General features: G+C 40.0%; 1 protein-coding gene across 13 annotated transcripts in view; it reads right to left on the bottom strand.

Annotated features, from left to right (window-relative positions):
• RGS7 (regulator of G protein signaling 7) overlaps positions 1-18,160 on the bottom strand; it is a gene marked incomplete at both ends in the record, with an annotated part of 489,391 nt that overhangs the window by 12,978 nt on the left and 458,253 nt on the right. For all 13 annotated transcript variants that reach the window (XM_084253313.1, XM_084253315.1, XM_084253309.1 and 10 more), the window contains one exon: positions 8,277-8,463. In XM_084253313.1, the coding sequence (XP_084109439.1) occupies positions 8,277-8,463 (187 nt within the window). The remainder of the gene's footprint in view (positions 1-8,276; positions 8,464-18,160) is intronic.

Here is an 18,160-nt window from a genome sequence, read left to right as displayed (position 1 = left end):
AGCTTTGTATTTTCATGTTATGAAAGAACTGTTACAGAACTATTCTTTTCAAAAATTCAAGAAGGTATCTCCAAATATATTACACATTATTTACCTTAGAACAAGTCTGAAGGGCTTGCCTGGTGGTTTAGGAGTTAGTCTCAGCAATTTCAAGCTGCTGCCTGATTTCGATCCCCAGCCAGGGAGCTGGCCCATATGGCACAGCAGACCTCTCCTGTCTTGCCTGCTGCTCCCTTCAGCAGTGTATTTCAGTAGAGCCACCTGTTCTGCTCCCTACTTTGTCTCTGATGAATCCTCTCACCCCCGCACCTCTGGCTTACACCCCAGCTCTTGTATGCATAAATAAATAAAATAAATCTTTAAAAAAAAGAAAAAGAAAAATTCTTGAAATTTTATCTTGAACTGAAAAAAAGATAAATCATCAGAGAAGTAAATAATAAGGCCAACATTTTCATCATCCTTGCTTTCATGTATTTCTGTGGAATATAATTATTTTCATATAGAAAGCTATGATTGTGACAGAGAATGGCTGCTTAGCTGTTTCAATCTGTGCCAATTTCCTGAATCCCAATTCAAGGAGAAATGTTTCCTAGCCAGAGAGCAAATAGGAAGAATATTTGTGTATCTCATTCTTCATATTATTTTAAATATAAGAAACCTTTTAGAGCTAATATTCTTCTCTAAAAGAAATTTAAGAAATTAAAAAATGTGCATGTTCTGATTTATTTATTAATTTTTTAAAAGATTTATTTATACAAGCACTGGGTACAGTCAGAAGCGCGGGAGGGTGAGAGAATCCACCAGAGCCAGAGGGGAGAGCAGAGCAGGCAGAAGGATGGAAGCACACTGCTGAGGAGAGCAGCGGGCGGCGGGAGAGGTCTACACGCCATGTGGGACACTCCTCCGGTGGCCGGGGAACAGACGGGGATCGAACCGGCACTGCAGAGGCTACAGGCAGCTTCACAACCCAGCTCTCAACCGCTGCACCACAGGGGAGGCCCCCTTGCATGTTCTGATTAAAAGGCCACTTGCAAAGCCAAATTTCAACCATTATTAAGAAACAATGTCCTTTCATTAACAAGTTTATTTTCCTTCTTACAAATATTTTTTTTTAAATAATAAATTTTATTTTTATATTCCCCATACAATTGCAGCCCCCCCATTCTGGACCCAATCCCTCCCCTCCCGCCCCCGTTCCCCTAAAAGTGTCTCTGGTTCATAGTTGTTTGTTGATTTTGATTTTTACTTTCTTATAGTTATTCATTTTCCTGGTCCCTTATTTAAGTTTTCTAGATTCCTGCTATGAGTGAGACCATCCGGTATTTTTCTTTTTCTTTTTGGCTTATTTCGCTGAGCATGATCCCTTCCAGCGCCATCCATGTTGCTGCAAATTGCATGTGTTTATCTTTTTTGAATGCTGAGTAATATTCCATGGTATATATGTACCACATCTTCTTGATCCAGTCATCTATTTTTGGGCATTTGGGTTGTTTCCAAAGCTTAGCTATTGTAAACAGTGCTGCTATAAACATAGGGGTGCAGGTGTTCTTTGGAATTGATGTTTCTGTGTCCTTTGGGTAAATACCTAGGAGTGGAATTGCTGGATCATATGGAAGCTCTATGTTTAGTAGGTCCAGAAATCTCCACACAGCTCTCCACAGTGGTTGGACAAGTTTGCACTCCCACCAACAGTGCAGAAGAGTTCCTTTTTCTCCACACCCTCGCCAACATTTGTTGTTGCTAGTTTTTTTTAATATGTGCCATTCTCACTGGTGTAAGATGGTATCTCATGGTAGTTTTGATTTGCATTTCCCTGATGACAAGTGATGTTGAACATATTTTCATATGCCTGTTGGCCATTTGCATTTCCTCTTTGGAGAAGTTTCTTTTTAGTTCTTCTGCCCCTTTTTTGACTGGATTATTTTCTTGGTTGTTGTTGAGTCTCATCAGCTCTTTGCAGATTTTTGTGATCAGTCCTTTATCATTAGTGTTGTGTGCAAAAATGTTCTCCCAGCCCGTGGGGTTTCTCTTTGTTTTGGTTATTGTCTCTTTTGCTGTGCAGAAGCTCTTTAATTTGATGTAGTCCCAGCTATTTATCTTTGCCTTCACTATCACTGCTTTGGGTGACATGTCTGTAAAGATGTCTTTGATGTGCAAATCACGTAGTGTTTCACCTATATTTCCTTCTATGTATTTTATGGTTTCAGGTCTTATGTCCAGTTCTTTAATCCATTTTGAGTTGATTTTTGTGTATGGTGTGAGGTAGTGGTCAAGCTTCATTCTTTTGCACGTAGCAACCCAGTTTTCCCAGCACCATTTATTGAACAAACTTTCTTTGCTCCAATGCATATTCTTGGCTCCTTTGTCAAAGATTAGTTGACCATAAATCTGTGGGTTTATTTCTGGATTTTCTATTCGATTCCATTGGTCTGTATGTCTGTTCTTGTTCCAATACCATGCAGTTTTGACGATTATAGCTTTGTAGTATAGTTTGAAGCCTGGGAGTGTGATGCCTCCATTCCTTTCTTTTTTTTTTCAGGAGAGCTTTGGCTATTCGGGGTTTTTTGTGATTCCTTATGAATTTCATCAATAATTGTTCTATTTCTTTGAAGAATGACATTGAAATTTTGATTGGAATAGCATTGAATCTGTATATTGCTTTTGGAAAGATGGCCATTTTAATAATGTTTATTCTTCCAATCCATGAGCAGGGGATGTCTTTCCATTTCTTTGTGTCTTCTTCTATTTCTTTTAACAGTGATTTATAGTTTTCTTTGTATAGGTCCTTTACCTCTTTTGTTAGATTTATTCCCAAATATTTGATTTTTTTTGTTTCAATAAAAAAGGGATGTTTTTCTTGATTTCTTCTTCTTCAGATTTATTGTTTGTGTATAGGAAGGCTACTGACTTTTGCGTGTTGATTTTGTATCCTGCCACTTTACTGAACTGATTGATGAGTTGAATTAGTTTTTCTGTGGAGTTTTTGGGGTTCTCTATGTATATTATCATATCATCTGCAAATAGTGATAGTTTGACTTCTTCTTTTCCTATTTGGATTCCTTGGATGTCTTTCTCTTGTCTTATTGCTCTGGCTAGGACTTCCAGTATTATATTGAAAAGCAGTGGTGAGAGTGGACATCCTTGTCTTGTTCCAGATCTTAATGGAATTGCTTTCAGCTATTCACCATTGAGAATGATACTGGCTGTTGGCTTGTCATAAATGGCCTTTATGATGTTGAGGTATGTTCCTTGTATCCCAAGAATTTCAAGGGCTTTTATCATGAATGGGTGTTGCACTTTGTCGAAAGCTTTCTCAGCATCTGTCGATATTATCATATGGTTTTTATATTTCTTTTTGTTGATGTGTTGGATAATGTTGATTGATTTTCGGATGTTAAACCATCCTTGTGTCCCTGGAATGAATCCTACTTGGTCGTGGTGAATTATCTTATGGATACATTGTTGGATTCTGATAGCTAAAATTTTATTTAGGATTTTTGCATCAGTGTTCATTAGGGAGATTGGCATGTAGTTTTCCTTTTTTGTGTTGTCCTTGTTCGGTTTTGGTATTAGTGTAATGTTGGCTTCATAGAACGTGTTTGGTATTGTCCCTTCCTTCTCAATTTTTTGGAAGAGTTTGTGAAGGATAGGCACTAATTCATCTCTGAATGTTTGGTAGAATTCATTTGTAAATCCATCAGGTCCTGGGCTTTTGTTTTTGGGGAGGTTTTTGATTACCATTTCAATTTCGCTAATTGTAATTGGTCTGTTTAGGTGTTCTATTTCTTCTTTATCTAGCTTTGGGTGATTGTAGAGTTGTAGGAATTTGTCCATCTCCTCTAGATTGTTAAACTTGTTTCCATATAACTGTTCATAGTAGTTACTGATTATTCTTTTGATTTCTGCTGTGTCCGTTGTGATTTCTCCTCTTTCATTGATGATCCTGTTTATTTGTGCTTTCTCCCTTTTTTCCTTTGTGAGCCTGGCTAGGGGTTTGTCTATTTTATTGATTTTTTCAAAGAACCAGCTCTTGGTTTCATTGATCTTTTGGACTGTTTTTTTAGTTTCAATTTCATTTATTTCTGCTTTGGTTTTTATTATTTCTTTTCTTCTACTGATTTTGGGTTTTTTTTTTGTTGTTCTTTTTCTAGATCTTTGAGCTTCGAGATTAGGTTGTTTCTTTGAGTTCTTTCTTGTTTCTTGATGTGAGCTTCTATTGCTATATATTTTCCTCTTATTACTGCTTTTGCTGCATCCCATACATTTAGGATATTGGTGTCCTCCTTTTCGTTCAATTCAAAGAATTTTTTAATTTCTTCTTTGATCTCCTCATTAGTCCAGTGGTCTTCCAGTAGTGTGGTTTTTAATCTCCATGAGGTAGGAAAGTTCCTTACCTTCTTTTTATGGTTTATTTCTAGTTTGATGCCTTCATGGTCAGAAAAGATGGTTGATATGATTTCAATCTTGGTGTATCTGTTCATGTTTGTCTTGTGCCCCAGTATGTGATCGATCCTGGAGAATGATCCGTGTGCGCTTGAGAAAAATGTGTACTCCGTTTTTTTGGGGTTTAGTGTTCTATAGATGTCTGTTAAGCCCAATTGCTGTAGGTCCTTATTTAGAGCTTTGGTTTCTTTACTTATTTTTTGTCTTGTTGATCTATCCATTGTTGATAGTGGTGTGTTGAAGTCTCCCACTACGTATGTGTTTTCTCTGATGTCTGTTTTCAGAGAGGACAACAGTTGTCTGATATATTTTGGTGCTCCTTCGTTTGGTGAGTATATGTTAATGAGTGTTATTTTTCTTGAAGTATTGTCCCCTTGATCATAATGTAGTGACCATTGGGGTCTCTTTTTATCTTTTTGAGTTTGAAATCTGTTTTATCTGATATAAGTATAGCTGTTCCTGCTTTCTTTTTTGGTCCATTTGCTTGTAGGATTGTTTTCCATCCTTTAACTTTGAGCCTATTTTTATCTTTTGTAGCTAAATGTGTTTCCTGGAGACAGCAAAGGTTGGGTTCTGTTTCTTAATCCAGGCTGCAACTCTTTGTCTTTTTATTGAAGAGTTTAGTCCATTTATATTAAGAGTTAATATTGATATGTTAACATCTATATTTGCCATTGTGTTTGTCTTTCCTTTGATTTTATTTATTTATTCTTTTAATAACTTTTTTTTTTGGCCTTCTTTCATTGTTATTCATCTCTCTGAGGTTCTGGCTTTAGGATTCCTTGTAGTATTTTTTGGAGTGGGGGTTTAGTTGTAATGAAATTCCGGAGTTTCTGTTTGTCTGGGAAGGTCCATATTCTTTCTTCAAAGAGGAAGGAGAGCTTTGCGGGATAGAGTATACTTGGTTGGCATCTGTTTTCTTGGAGTCTGTTGACTATGTCCCTCCACTCTCTCCTTGCCCGTACTGTTTCTTCGGAGAAGTCTGATGTCAGTCTGATTGGCTTTCCTTTCAATGTTATCTGTTTCTTCCCTCTTGGCAGCTTCATTATTTTTTCCTTTTCCTGGATTCTTGGGAGCTCTACTATTATGTGTCTTGCTGTATTTTTCCTTTCGTCATGGAAGTTTGGTGTTCTTCTTGCTTCTTGTATATCAATTTTCAGCTCCTTCTTCACGTTTGGGAAGTTCTCTTCAATTATCTCTTTGAATATTTTCTCTGTTCCTACATCTCTCTCCTCTCCTTCTGGTATTCCTATAACTCTTATATTTCCTTTCCTCATGGAGTCAGATAGTTCCCGAAGTCTTTCCTCGTTCTTTTTCCTTCGTACTTCTCTTTCCTTTTCTGTTTTGGTTCTTTTTATTTCTGTGTCTTCAAGAGTACTTATTTGTTCTTCCATTTCATCTATTCTGCTTTCATTGCTTCTCCCAGAATTCTTAAGTTCTTCCATTAATTCTTCGATCTACTGCATTTCTTTTACTTCCCTCTTTAGGGACTCAATTTCATTCTTCTGACAATTGTTTTCCCTCTTTAGGGACTCAATTTCATTCTTCTGATCGTTGATTATTTTTCCCTTATCATTGTTTTCCTTTATGACTTCTGTCAGATTTTTAATCACGGCAATTTTAAATTCTCTTTCTGGAAGGCTCAGAAGTTCTTCCAAGTTACTGTCGTTGCAATCTGGGGGCTGGTTTTCTTTTTGTGGTGTGCTTTTTCCCTGGGGAGTTGCTAGGTTGCGTGTGGTTCTTCTACTCCCTACTGTCAGTTTTCTAATTTGCTGTATGCATTGGGACACTGTGTTGTTGGGACTGGCCGGCATCTTGGGTGAGCTTCTCTGCTCCCCTCTGGTTCCTCCAGGAGCCATATGTCAGTTTCAAGCAGTCTTTACTGGAGAAAGGTCCCTGTTCTAAAATGCCGATATGGGGACACAATCCCCTGTGCGCCTGGTCTGCCCCGGCGGTGGGTTCCTGCTCCCCCTCTGGGCTTGGACTGCAGGCCAGAGGGGGTCTGGCGTGGGCGAACTTCCCCCGCTCACCTCTGGCTCCTGAGGAAGCCTTCTGCAGGTAGTCTTTACTGAAGAAATGTCCCTGTTCTAAAATGGTGATGTGGGACACACTCCCTACGCGTCCGGTCTCAGGCACACTCTTCTGCGCGCCTGGTCTGCCCCGGCTGTGGGTGCTCGCTCCCCCTGTGGGCTCAGACTACTGGTCAGAAGGGGCCCGGCATGGGCTAACTCCCCAGCTGGCCACTGGCTCCTCCAGGAGCCTCTGCTGGTTTCAAGTCGCTAGGTGGCGCCAGAGATCTCTCCTAGAGCCCTTGGGGAGCTGATTTTCCACCCCGTGGGACAGGGAGCAGAGCGGGAATGGTAGGGTAAACCTCAACGGCTTTGGGGTGCTGTTTCTGCCTTGTGCCCCACCGTCGTGGGGAACCCACGCCCCTAATTTCGTGCCCCGGGTCTCAGTTCCAAAGCACTCAGTTCCAGGCCGCGGGCTGTAGCCCAGTTCAGTGGTGCAGGAATGGCGCCTTTTGAATCCCGCTCCCGTGCTTGGGTGCCTGGTTCCTGCTCAATCAGTGAGGGCCTCCACGCGTCTCCCCGCCAGCCTAGGTCGCAGGCACGGGGACCTGGGCAGCTGAGATCGGGATCCGCGTTTGCTTTTCAAGGGCACTGCTTTTCCTCGCAATCCCGATCCCGATCCGCGTCTGCTTTTCCAGCGCTCTGCTTTTTGTGCAAGTTTACTGGGTGGCCCAGGGCTGTGTGCTGGTGCTGGTCTTCTCCTGGGCGGGGTCTCTCTTTAATGGCGCCTGGAGCTCACCTCCAACGCGAATCCTGCAGGATTCCCTACAGCTCCCGTTCACGGGGTGTGGTTCCTGAAATAGTTCCTTTCCACTCACAGTCCTGCTTGCTGCTTAGTTTGTTCTTGTAGGTCGTTTTAGGGTTTTTTTTTTTTTCCCTCCTCTCTGCTGGTCGGAGAGTGCCGACTTTGTGGGCGGGGTAGGGGAGCAGGGTTCTGCGCTTTCCTCCCTTCTGGTCCTCTTTTATGGCAACTTTCTTCTTCGGGCAGTTTGCTGGAGTCACCAGTTTATCTTCCGTGTCCCAGTTCTCACTGGGACCTGCCGCTTTTCCTCCCTATTAACTTTTTTTAATGGGAGATCTTACTCGCAGTGTCTCCTCGCCGCCATGTTGCTCCGCCCCCCCTTACAAATATTTTTTTAAGTAAAGTAGAAATTCAAATAATTTCCAAGGAGGCAATTATGTCCATTTGAGAAAAAAAAAACACTAAAAAATTTGTCTTACAAAGTTAATATAAATTTACTTGTAAATTAAAATATAAACTTTGAAAACTAATTAATGCCTGAATCTACTATTACATTTTATCATCAGAGAGAAAAACGGTTTTACTTTGACATAATTTTAATCAAACTAAATTTAGTTCTGATTATTCAAAATGAATTATTTCAGAATGTCCAAATCTTAGGTTCTTTATAATGTAATGCATATTAGCTTTCAAATATGTGTTACTGAAGTGGGGTCATTGCTAGATAAGTGTTTGCTTACATAATGAGCGAGAGTGAGTAGAAAACAAAGTAAACAATTTCAAATATTTCAAATATTCTCTTTCAAGAAATTCTCGCATAAAAATATTTAAATTCACAAAACATACCCAGGATTCAAAAAATATTTACAGTATAGTGTACCATTTTCCTTCTAGATGAGTCATTTTATATTTTCAATTTATTTACATAAATTGAAACTATTAAACATAGCTTTCAATTACAATGAAAATAAAATGAAAGGTTTTCAATTGTCAACTTCTCAGGAGCTTGTCTGTGTACCAACCTGAGCATCTTCGAATGTGTAACGTCCAGGCTCCTTCACATTCTGTGTGGTTTTGTCATAGCTCTTAGAATCCAAGTTAATAGCACTGGGGGCTCCAGGAGCTAAGAATTCTTGCCATATTTCCTGAACTCTGGAGGGGACTTCTCGAATAGGTCTTTTCTTAAGGTCCTCCACCGCTAGCCAGAATCTATTTAAAATGTGACACAAAACATTTACTCTGATGCCTCATCTGAAAATTTGCATAGTATTGACAGATCATGCAATTCATAGTGATAACATAATAATGAATTTGTTTTCTCTGAGGCTTCAAGTATAAAATCTTTACTGATTCATTACTTTTATTCAAAGTTATTAAAAGCATTATCTTTTAACTGTGGTTGTTCAAAGTAGTTTTGCCAGAGTCTTCATCTTATATAACTTTAATTTTTGTGAAGCAAATTAGTATTGGGAAAGAACCATTTATTAGAAAGGAAGAAAATTTTAAAGGGAATGAAAGGTAAGTGACACAGAGCATCTGATTGATGCAATAAATTTGTGTAAGGTACTAAATCCTTTGTCTATTTGAACAATGGAATTAGAATGGAGAGATTTTTCTGCCCTGCCTGGAAAATTTCCATGGAGCTCTACTGCAGTTCAAAGAAGCCTGGACACAAGATCAGAAAAATCCCTAAGTAGACAAACCAGTCAAGTAACTACTTTAGACTATTTAATTTATGGTTATGGAATGACAGAAGGCAAACGTTCACTTGTGATTGCTTGAATGTCTTTAATTTCAGAGAGAGTGCAATGTAGAAACTCTGGAAAAAATATACTTGCACTTCTAAATAGATTTTATGTACCTTCTATACAGAATATAATTGCTAAAAAAAAAAAACCCACGAGAGTATGTTTTAGCTACAAAAAAAAAAAAAAGTAACAGTCTCATAACTTGTAGAAAAAGGTTTGATTTTTTAACATTAATTTAAAAACTTAATGTTAAGGTTTAACATTATAGATAATGTTTTCCTATAGAAACAAGTAACAATAGATTACCTAACCTAGAAAAGGCTTTAAACTTGAAACTACAATTATTGTTTTAGAAGGGAAGGCTCAAGACCATTTCTTCTGAAAATACAGATTTTTTGACACTGTGTACCCTAATAGAATACCATGTGTACAAAGACACACTAAAAAAAGACAATCTTAGGGAGTTGCATCTACTACACCCCTCCACCAAGAAATATTAAAAGAAACTTTAGAATCCAAATCAAAAAGAGGAGCAGTCATAGAGAACATAATAAGGTATTGAATAGAACCACACGCAAGGAACAAAATGGCAGTGGGGAGTATTAAGTGTTGTAATTAATGTGCATTCAAGTTCATTCCAGCAAACTCTGACTCATCAATCAAAAGAAAGTCTCTGCAAAGACTAGTGCAGAAAAAAAAAATACACCATTCAAATGGCCACAACATAAGGAAATGAATAGGAGAGTCATGGAACAGCACACATCAGACAGCGCAGAATACAGTGTAGAAAAGAATCCTTCTAATGGGGCAAGTACTAGGTGGGGAAATGAGATCTAGGAAAGCTGTTGTAGATACAGTGACATCTTAAATGAACTTGTAAATATGAATAATCTATTGAAAAGTTAGTAATAACACCACTTAGCAACAGTTATATAGGTGTAGGCACTATTCTAAGTGATTTAACTATGTCAACTCATGCAATTCTTAAAGCTCTATAGAATACATGCAACTATTTTCCCCATTTTTCAAGAAGAGAAGACTGAAAATATGAAGAAAAGTCACTGATAAGGTTGCCAACTATGACTATTATAGCTGGGGTTTGTGGTTGCATAATTTGCAGCTGATGGCATATTCATAACCACTTCCTCATCAGCCTACCTAAAAAGTTTCTTATTTGCATGTAATAGCTTAGTAGATTGGAAAGGGTACATGGTGAAATCTCCTTTTGCATTATTTAACGGTAGCGGGAATACAAGGAAGTGCCATAATGCCTTTGAGCCTCAACTTTTTCTTCAATGAAATGGGATAGTGATGCATTTCCTTGGGATTTCATGGGATCAAATGAGAGATAAATTATGTGAAGTTTGCTGGGAAGTGCTTGGCATACATTTAGGTACTCAACAGTAAAATTCACATTGCTTTGTTACTTAGCTACATTTACTATAGTACTTGTTTTTTTTGAAGAAAGGCATGAGCAAAACTACACTAAATGGAGATTGGAGGTTGTATTTGGGGAATAAGTAGTCATCAATAAGCAGAATTTCTTGACTTACTTTTCTGTTAATACTTGAAAAATGGGCCTCCCTGGTGGTGCAAGGGGTTAAGCACAGCACTGTGAAGCTCTCCACACCTCTGTAGCACGCATTCTATCCTGCCGGCCAGGGAGCAACCCATATGGTGCAGTAGACCTCTCTTGTCTCACTTGCTGCTCCCCTCAACAGTGTATTTCAGTCAGTCTGCCTGTTCTGTTCCCCACTCCGTCTCAGGTGAATCCTCTCATCCTGCCCCCTCACCTCTGGCTTGTACCCCAGTTCTTTATTAGATAATAAATAAATCTTTAAAAAATACTTAAAGAAAATACTCATATGCTCTAAGGTTTTAGAGAGGTGTTGCTTAAATTAGCCACATTGAAACTTAGTTAAGTGCAATTCTCAGATCTGTTGTCCCACTAGACCACTTGGTTCCCATCAGTTTATGCCAAGACATAGCAGTGGGGATCATATTTGGAGACCAGTGTACACTAGTTTGATAATGGTTTATAAAATGTCAACAATGTATGTAATAACAATATGCCTTGGACAAAAGGCTTAGCTATAAAATGGAGCAATAATTTTTTCATCTTATTTTTGTTGTGATGATTAATGTGAAATAATCTGAAATAATGAATATAAAATGTAGTATAGCATACTTATAAAAGTAGTGGATATGAAACAATTGTATACTGTTGGGTGTTTGATAACTTTATATTTTTATATTATTTACCTGTATATATGTGTGTGTATGTATGCATCTGCCTATCTAACTGCCTATCCCTTGTAAGGAAACATATAAGCACATACTGGATATACACATATGTATATTATGAAATATGTAATATTTTCTCTGCATAATTGCTTAGCAGGAAAATTACTGTGGTATAGAAATATTGAGGTAGGAAGTGGATAAAGCTTAAACTAAAGAATCCACAGTGATTCAACTCATCCATGAAAGAGAGCTATTTTGTTTGCCTAATATTTCTTCCTGCTTCTTTTCATGGTTACCTCCTCATCATCATTCAGGTAACAGCTGGGTTAGTTATCTCTTTATACTTCTCTTAACTAAACAGTCATTTTTTTGTGTTATCTGTTTTCACTTTGATTCCAACATTCAGGTATAACTTTAAACAGATCAAAGGTTAGGTCATACTGGTGAGACTCATAACTTGCTTTTTCTTCATCATAATACCCTATATATTAACATTTTATTCAAAAACATAGAGAATTAGAAGAAACTCCACCTTTCCATCCATTGAAATGCCAAAAATATCAGTGCTCGGCCACCAGCAAGTCAAGAGTAGACACAAGCCCCAGTCTGCCCTTGCAAGGCCTAGCTCTTCACCACCCACCCCAGCTGAAAATGGGAAGTGCATGTCACTCACGCTGAGCCACCAGAGTCTCCAGGTAGCCTGTGCCATAGCATGGCTGCACAGGACCTTGCTCTACATCAGGGATTTTTAACAATACCCGTGTCAACATCCCTGATTCCAGGCTAAGCCACCAATACCTCTGGAGCAGATGCATGCCCAGTCCAAGCCATACAATGCCAACAACTTCAGCATGGGCTGGCCCACAACCACATGTTAAAAGTGCATTTCAGGCCTCCCTGGTGGCGCAGGCGGTTGAGTGCCATGCTGTGAAGCTGTCTACAGCATCTGTAGCACCAGTTCCATCCCGGCCAGCTGGCGAGGGTCCCACATGGCGCAGCAGACCTCTCCTGTCTCACCCGCTGCTCCCCTCAGCAGTGTATTTTGTCAGTCTGCCTGTTCTGGTCCCCACTCTGTCTCTGGTGAATCCCCTCACCATCCTGTGCATCTGGCCTGTAGCCTGGTTCTTGTGTAATTAAATAATAAATAAATAAATAAATAAACAAACAAACAAACAAACAAATAAATAAATAAATCTTTTTAAAAAAAAAGTGCATCTCACTAAGGTCTCAGCTACCAGCACTTCCTGAACAAACTCAAGCCTCGGTCTTGGCTTTGTAAGGCCTAGCCTTCACTACCTGCCACCAGCCACACCGGGGAAGTGTGTCCAACTGCTCAGCTAACAGCACCTCAGGAGCAGAAGCAAGCCCCCTTACTTACCTTGCAGCACCCAGTTCTTCACCATGAACCCTCAGCCTAATCTGGGAAGTAAATCCCACTCAGTTCCCAGCCACTGGTGACTCCTGAGCAGTCTCGAGCCCCAGTCAGGAACTTTAGGTGCCTAATTCTTCACCCACGCCTATAGTCGCACCTTAAAAGTACATCCCACTCAATGCTCAATCAACAACACCCCGGAGTAGACTTGCACTCCAGCTGGGCCTCACAGGGCTTTGCTCTACATAAGGCATCTTCAGTGACCTTCCCACCCCACCTCCCAGGAATCACCCTTCTCCAGGCCCAGTCACCAGCACTTCTGGAGCAGATGCACACCCAGTCCTGTCCTTGTAGGACCTACCACTTCGCCAAGGGACCCTAGCCACACCATGGAAGTGCTTCCCTCTCAGTGCTCAGCCATCAGTCTCTGGAGCATATTGAAGCTCCAGTGTCCAAGATTTGCAGGGCATAGCTCTTCATCTCAGGCCCCCAATTGCACCTGGGAAGTATATTCTACTCTACTCAGCTACCAACACCCACAGAGAAGACTCAAGCCCCAGTTCTTCACTACAAGCCCCCACACAGACCCTAGAAGAGCATCCAACTTAGCTCTCACCAGATCCTTAGAGTATACCTGTGCCCCAAACTTGGCCTCACAGAGCTTGCTCTATATCACGGATTTTCAACAACCCCCAGGTAAGTATTCCTGAATCCAAGGACAGCCACCAGTGCTCAGTGTATTAACAATCCCCATTCCCAGCATTGCAGCACCTGACACTTCACTATGGGTCCCCAGTTTAACCCCTGAAGGGCACTCCACTAAGTGCTCAGTCACCAGCACCTCCAGGGCAGACTCAAGCCACAGCAAGGGACTTCAGGGACCCTAGAAGCACCTGGGAAATGTGTCACATTCAGTTATCAGCCACTAAGACATGAGGAACAGACTCACATCCAATCTTGGCCTTGCAGGACCTACCTCTTCACCATGGGTCCCCCAGTCACACCCTGGAAGTGCTTCCCATTCAGTGCTCAGCAACTATCACCCAGAGCAGACTTGTACCACAGCCTGGCCTGCACAGGGCCTCATTCTACACTATGGATCTTCAGCTACACCGGTAAGCACCTCTGACTCCAGGTTTAACCATAAGTACCTCTGGAGCTTGAAGGGCCTATACCCTCTCACTGCAGGTCCCCAGCCATACTAGGGAAGTGTGTCCCTCTCAGTGCTCAGCCACCAGCATCTCAGAATCACAAGCACATCCCATTCTTGACATGGCAGGGCCTAGTTCTTCTCCAAGAGCCCCAATCACACCCTGGTAGAGCATCGCACACTCCTCTAGCCACCAGGGCCACCAGGGCCTTGAAGCATACCTGCCCACCAGTCAGGGTAGCAGAAGGACTTGTCCTTTTTCTTTATCAGAGATCTTCAGCAACCCCCAGAATGTCCCACTGACCCTAGTCACAGTTACCGTCCTCTCTGGAGCAGAGGCAAGCCCAGTCAGGCCTTGCAGGGCCTACCCGGCTCTTAAGCGTGGGTCTCCAGGAGTACCCCAGAGGTGTATCATACTCAATTTTCAGTCACTAGTACCTCAGGATCAGGCTTAAGTCCAGTCCTGGGCTTGCAGGGCATACACCTCAAAGTAGGTCAACAGTTCCACTCTGGAAGTGCATCCCATTCAGTGGTCAACATCAGCACCTCAGAGCAGATCTTTAACCCTGCATAAATTTCACAAAGCCTTGCTCCACATCAGGGATCTTCAGCAATCACCAGGTAAGCACCCATTATTCTAGGCCTAGCCAAAAGCACCTCATTAGCAGAGCACACAGAGAGCAGGACTTGCAGGACCTATCTCTTCACCATGGACACTGAGCTGTACCCAGGAAGTGAATCCTAATCAGTGTTCAGCTACCAGTGCCTTAGGATCAGACACAAGCCCCACTCAGTTTTGCACAGGATCTTGTTCTTTATAAAGGATCTTCAGAAACCCTACACTCTCCTGGCCATAAAAATCATACCTTATCCACCCTGGGTGGATCAAAATCTCAGTAACTCAGCCTCAACCCAGCATACCTGGGCCCTCCTAGCCACCAGAACAAGTCCCAGAAGTGCTTCTGGGGAGGCTCTAGCACTACTCCAGATAATACAAAGCCCCAGTAGCTGTGCTCAACATCAAGTAAACACCAAGCTCAATGGTAGAGAAGATTCATTCAATACATACATACAAGAACAAATTACATCAGAATAAACTCAAAATTAGCAATGGCCAAGCAACAATACATCACAGAGAGAAAATAAAACCCTAGAACTGAACCATAAAGATATGGAAGAACTTCTTTACCTATCAGACATAGAAATCAAGATGGCCATGATTAAGTAACTAAAGAATGGGAACAATACAAAGAAAACTCAGATAAAAATATAAATACTGGGCTTCCCCGGTGGCACAGCAGGTTGAGTGCAGCGCTGTGAAGCTTTCCGCAGTCTCTGCAGCGCGGGCTCAATTCCTGGCCTGCCACAGAGATACCCACATGGTGTGGCAGACCTCTTCTGTCTTGCCCGCTGCTCCCCTCTGCAGTTTATTTTGTTAGTTTGCCTGTTCTGCTCCCTGCTCTGACTCTGGTGAATTCTCTCAAATTCCCATGCCTCTGGTCTGTACTCCGTTCTTGTATAAATAAATAAATCTTTTAAAAAAAAGATATAAATACTATGAGAAGCAAATCAATTAACAGAAAACTCAAATGAAAACTTTAAGTAAAAAAAAAAAAAAAGAATTGCAGGAGGAAGTAAAAAAAATCCAGGAGCAAGCCATGGGAGTAGAATAAATCAAATGGAAGAATGAATAAAAAGAGGTAAGAAGCAGGATATAATAACAAAGAGAGAAACAAAGAGAAAATAATCAAGAAATACTCAAAGAATTATCTGACACTGTGATGAAAGAAAATAGAGGATCATAGGATCACAGAAGGAGAAGAGAGAGACAAGGGAATTAAGAATCTATTTAGGGAATTAGTGGAGGAGAAATACCCAAACTTTAAGAAGGAAAAGAACAGAGAAATATAAGAAGTGAGGAGAAAACCTACCTACCTAAATGAAAGAAAAACTATAGCAAGACATATAATAATAAAACTCCTAAGAGCCCAAGACAAAACATAATGAAGCTAATAAGGTGGAAAAAAAGAAATAAGCTACAAAGGAAACTAATTAGACTACTATTCTATTTCTCAAATAAATACTACAGGCAAGAAAAGAATGGAATGCCATGCATTCAAAATACTCCAAAGGGGGGGGAAGACTAGAGTACTCTCTCCTGTAAGGCTCTCCTTTTTGTATGAGAGAGAGATAAAGCCATCAAAGAAAAAGACAATCTTAGGTACTTTGCATCCACTAAACACCTCCACCAAGAAATATTAAAAGAAACTTTACAATCTAAATCAAAGAGAGGGACAACACAAAAGAACATAATAAGCTCATGAATAGAGCCACAAACTAGGAACAAAATGGCAGTGACTGACATTTACATGTCAATAATCACTCTATAAGTCATATGACTTCATCAATGAAAAGACACAGAGTATATAGCTAGATTAGGAAAAAGAATCCAATCTTTTCCTGAACCTAAGTACCAAGTATAAACATAGACTGAAAGTAAAAGGATTGAAAACAATCTTGCAAGCAAATGACATCCAAAAGAAGGCAAGAATAGCCATATTATATCAGACAAAATAGACCTCCAGCTTAAAAAGTAACAAAAGAAGGGATAGATACCATAATGATGAAGATAAAAATAAAACAGAAAGACATAAAACTCATCTCTATATGCTCCCCAAATGAAAGAACACCAAAGTACATCAGACAACTGCAGTGAAATTTGAAAAAAAAAAAAAAAAGACATTGGAGCAAAAACATATGTGGTTGTACACTTCAATGGCCCACTTGCACTGATGGAAATATCAATGAGACATAAAATAAATAAGCTCATAATCACCCTAAATAAACTGCCTGGGTCTAACAGACATTTATAGGCCCATTAAAATAATGATAATAAAGATTTTTATCAAGAGCAACATGTGTAATTCTCCAAGACTGACCACATAATGGATCACAAAGCAAACATCAAGAAATTCAAGAAGGCTGAATCATATCAGAGAATTATGACCATTCTCTGGTCATAAAGGTAGTGAACTACAATTCATCTAAAAAAAGAAAACAAGTAAGTACTTCAGTACACGGATACTGCATAATAGAACATTGAATGAACATTGGGTTAATGAGGAAATCAAAGAAGAAATCTGAAAATACCTTGAGGCAAATGACAATGGGGTCACAACCTGTCAGAATGGAAGTGACACAGCAAAAGCAGTTCTAAGAGGGAAGCAGATAGCAATACAGATCCATATTAGAAAACTCTCATATCAAGGAACCAGAATAAGAATAATAACAAAAAGGGCAATAGAAAGAAGAAGATAATAAAACTTAGAGCAGAAATAAATGAAATAAAGTATAACAAAACTGGCTAAAATATCAATGCAACCAAAGCTGGTTTTTTGGAAAAAAAAAAAAAAAGTAAACAAAGCAGAAAAACCTCTAGCTAGGCTCACTAAGAAAAAGAGGGAGAAAATTCAAATAAATAGTATCAAAAATGAAAGAGAAGTGGCAACAGAAATGCAGAGAACAGTGAGAGATTTTTTTAAACATTTATGAACAAACCAATTCAACAACCTAGAAAAAATGGTCAGATTCTTAGATTTCTACAATTGTCCAATACTTAATAGAAATGAAATGCATCACCATCACCTGAACCAAACAATCATGAGCAAGGGAATTGAAACAATAATAAAATTTCTTCCAAAAGACAAAAGTCTAAGGACAGATGGCTTCACAAGTGAGTTCTACCAAGCCATGAAAGATGGCCTAATACCAATACTGCTCACTCTTTCAAAAAATTGAGAAAGATGGAATTCTTCCAAACACATTTTATGAGGCCAACATTACACTAGTACCAAACTAAAGACAATGCAAAGACATAAAACTACAGACCAATCTCCCTACGGAACAATGACACAAAAATCATCAACAAAGTCTTAGCAAACCAACTCTAAAAATGCATTAAAGGACCTCCCCTGGTGGCATAGCGATTGAGCGCTGGGCTGTGAAGCTGTCAGCAGCCTCCGCATTGCCAGTTCCATCCCGGCCCGCCGGCGATGGTCCCACATGGCGCGGCAGACCTCTCCTGCCTTGCCAGCTGCTCCCCTCAGCAGTGTATTTCGTCAGTCTACCTGTTCTGTTCCCCACTCTGTCTCTGGTGAATCCTCTCACCCTCCTGCACATCTGGCCTGCACCCCGCTTCTTGTATAAATAATAAATAAATCTTTAAAAAAATAAAAAAAAATGCATTAAAGAATAATACACCAGACTAAATGGGGTTTAAAATAGGATCACAAGAATGGTTCAACATCTGAAAATCAATTAATGTAATATACCGTGTGAACAAAAAGAAGAGAATAACCACATGATCATATAAAGATATGCTGAGAAAGCATT

This window comes from Talpa europaea (genome assembly GCF_964194135.1).
Source record: "Talpa europaea genome assembly, chromosome: 14".
Classification (NCBI taxonomy): Eukaryota; Metazoa; Chordata; class Mammalia; order Eulipotyphla; family Talpidae; genus Talpa; species Talpa europaea.
Note: the sequence above shows the minus strand (reverse complement) of the source record. Positions and strands in the feature narration are given on the sequence as shown.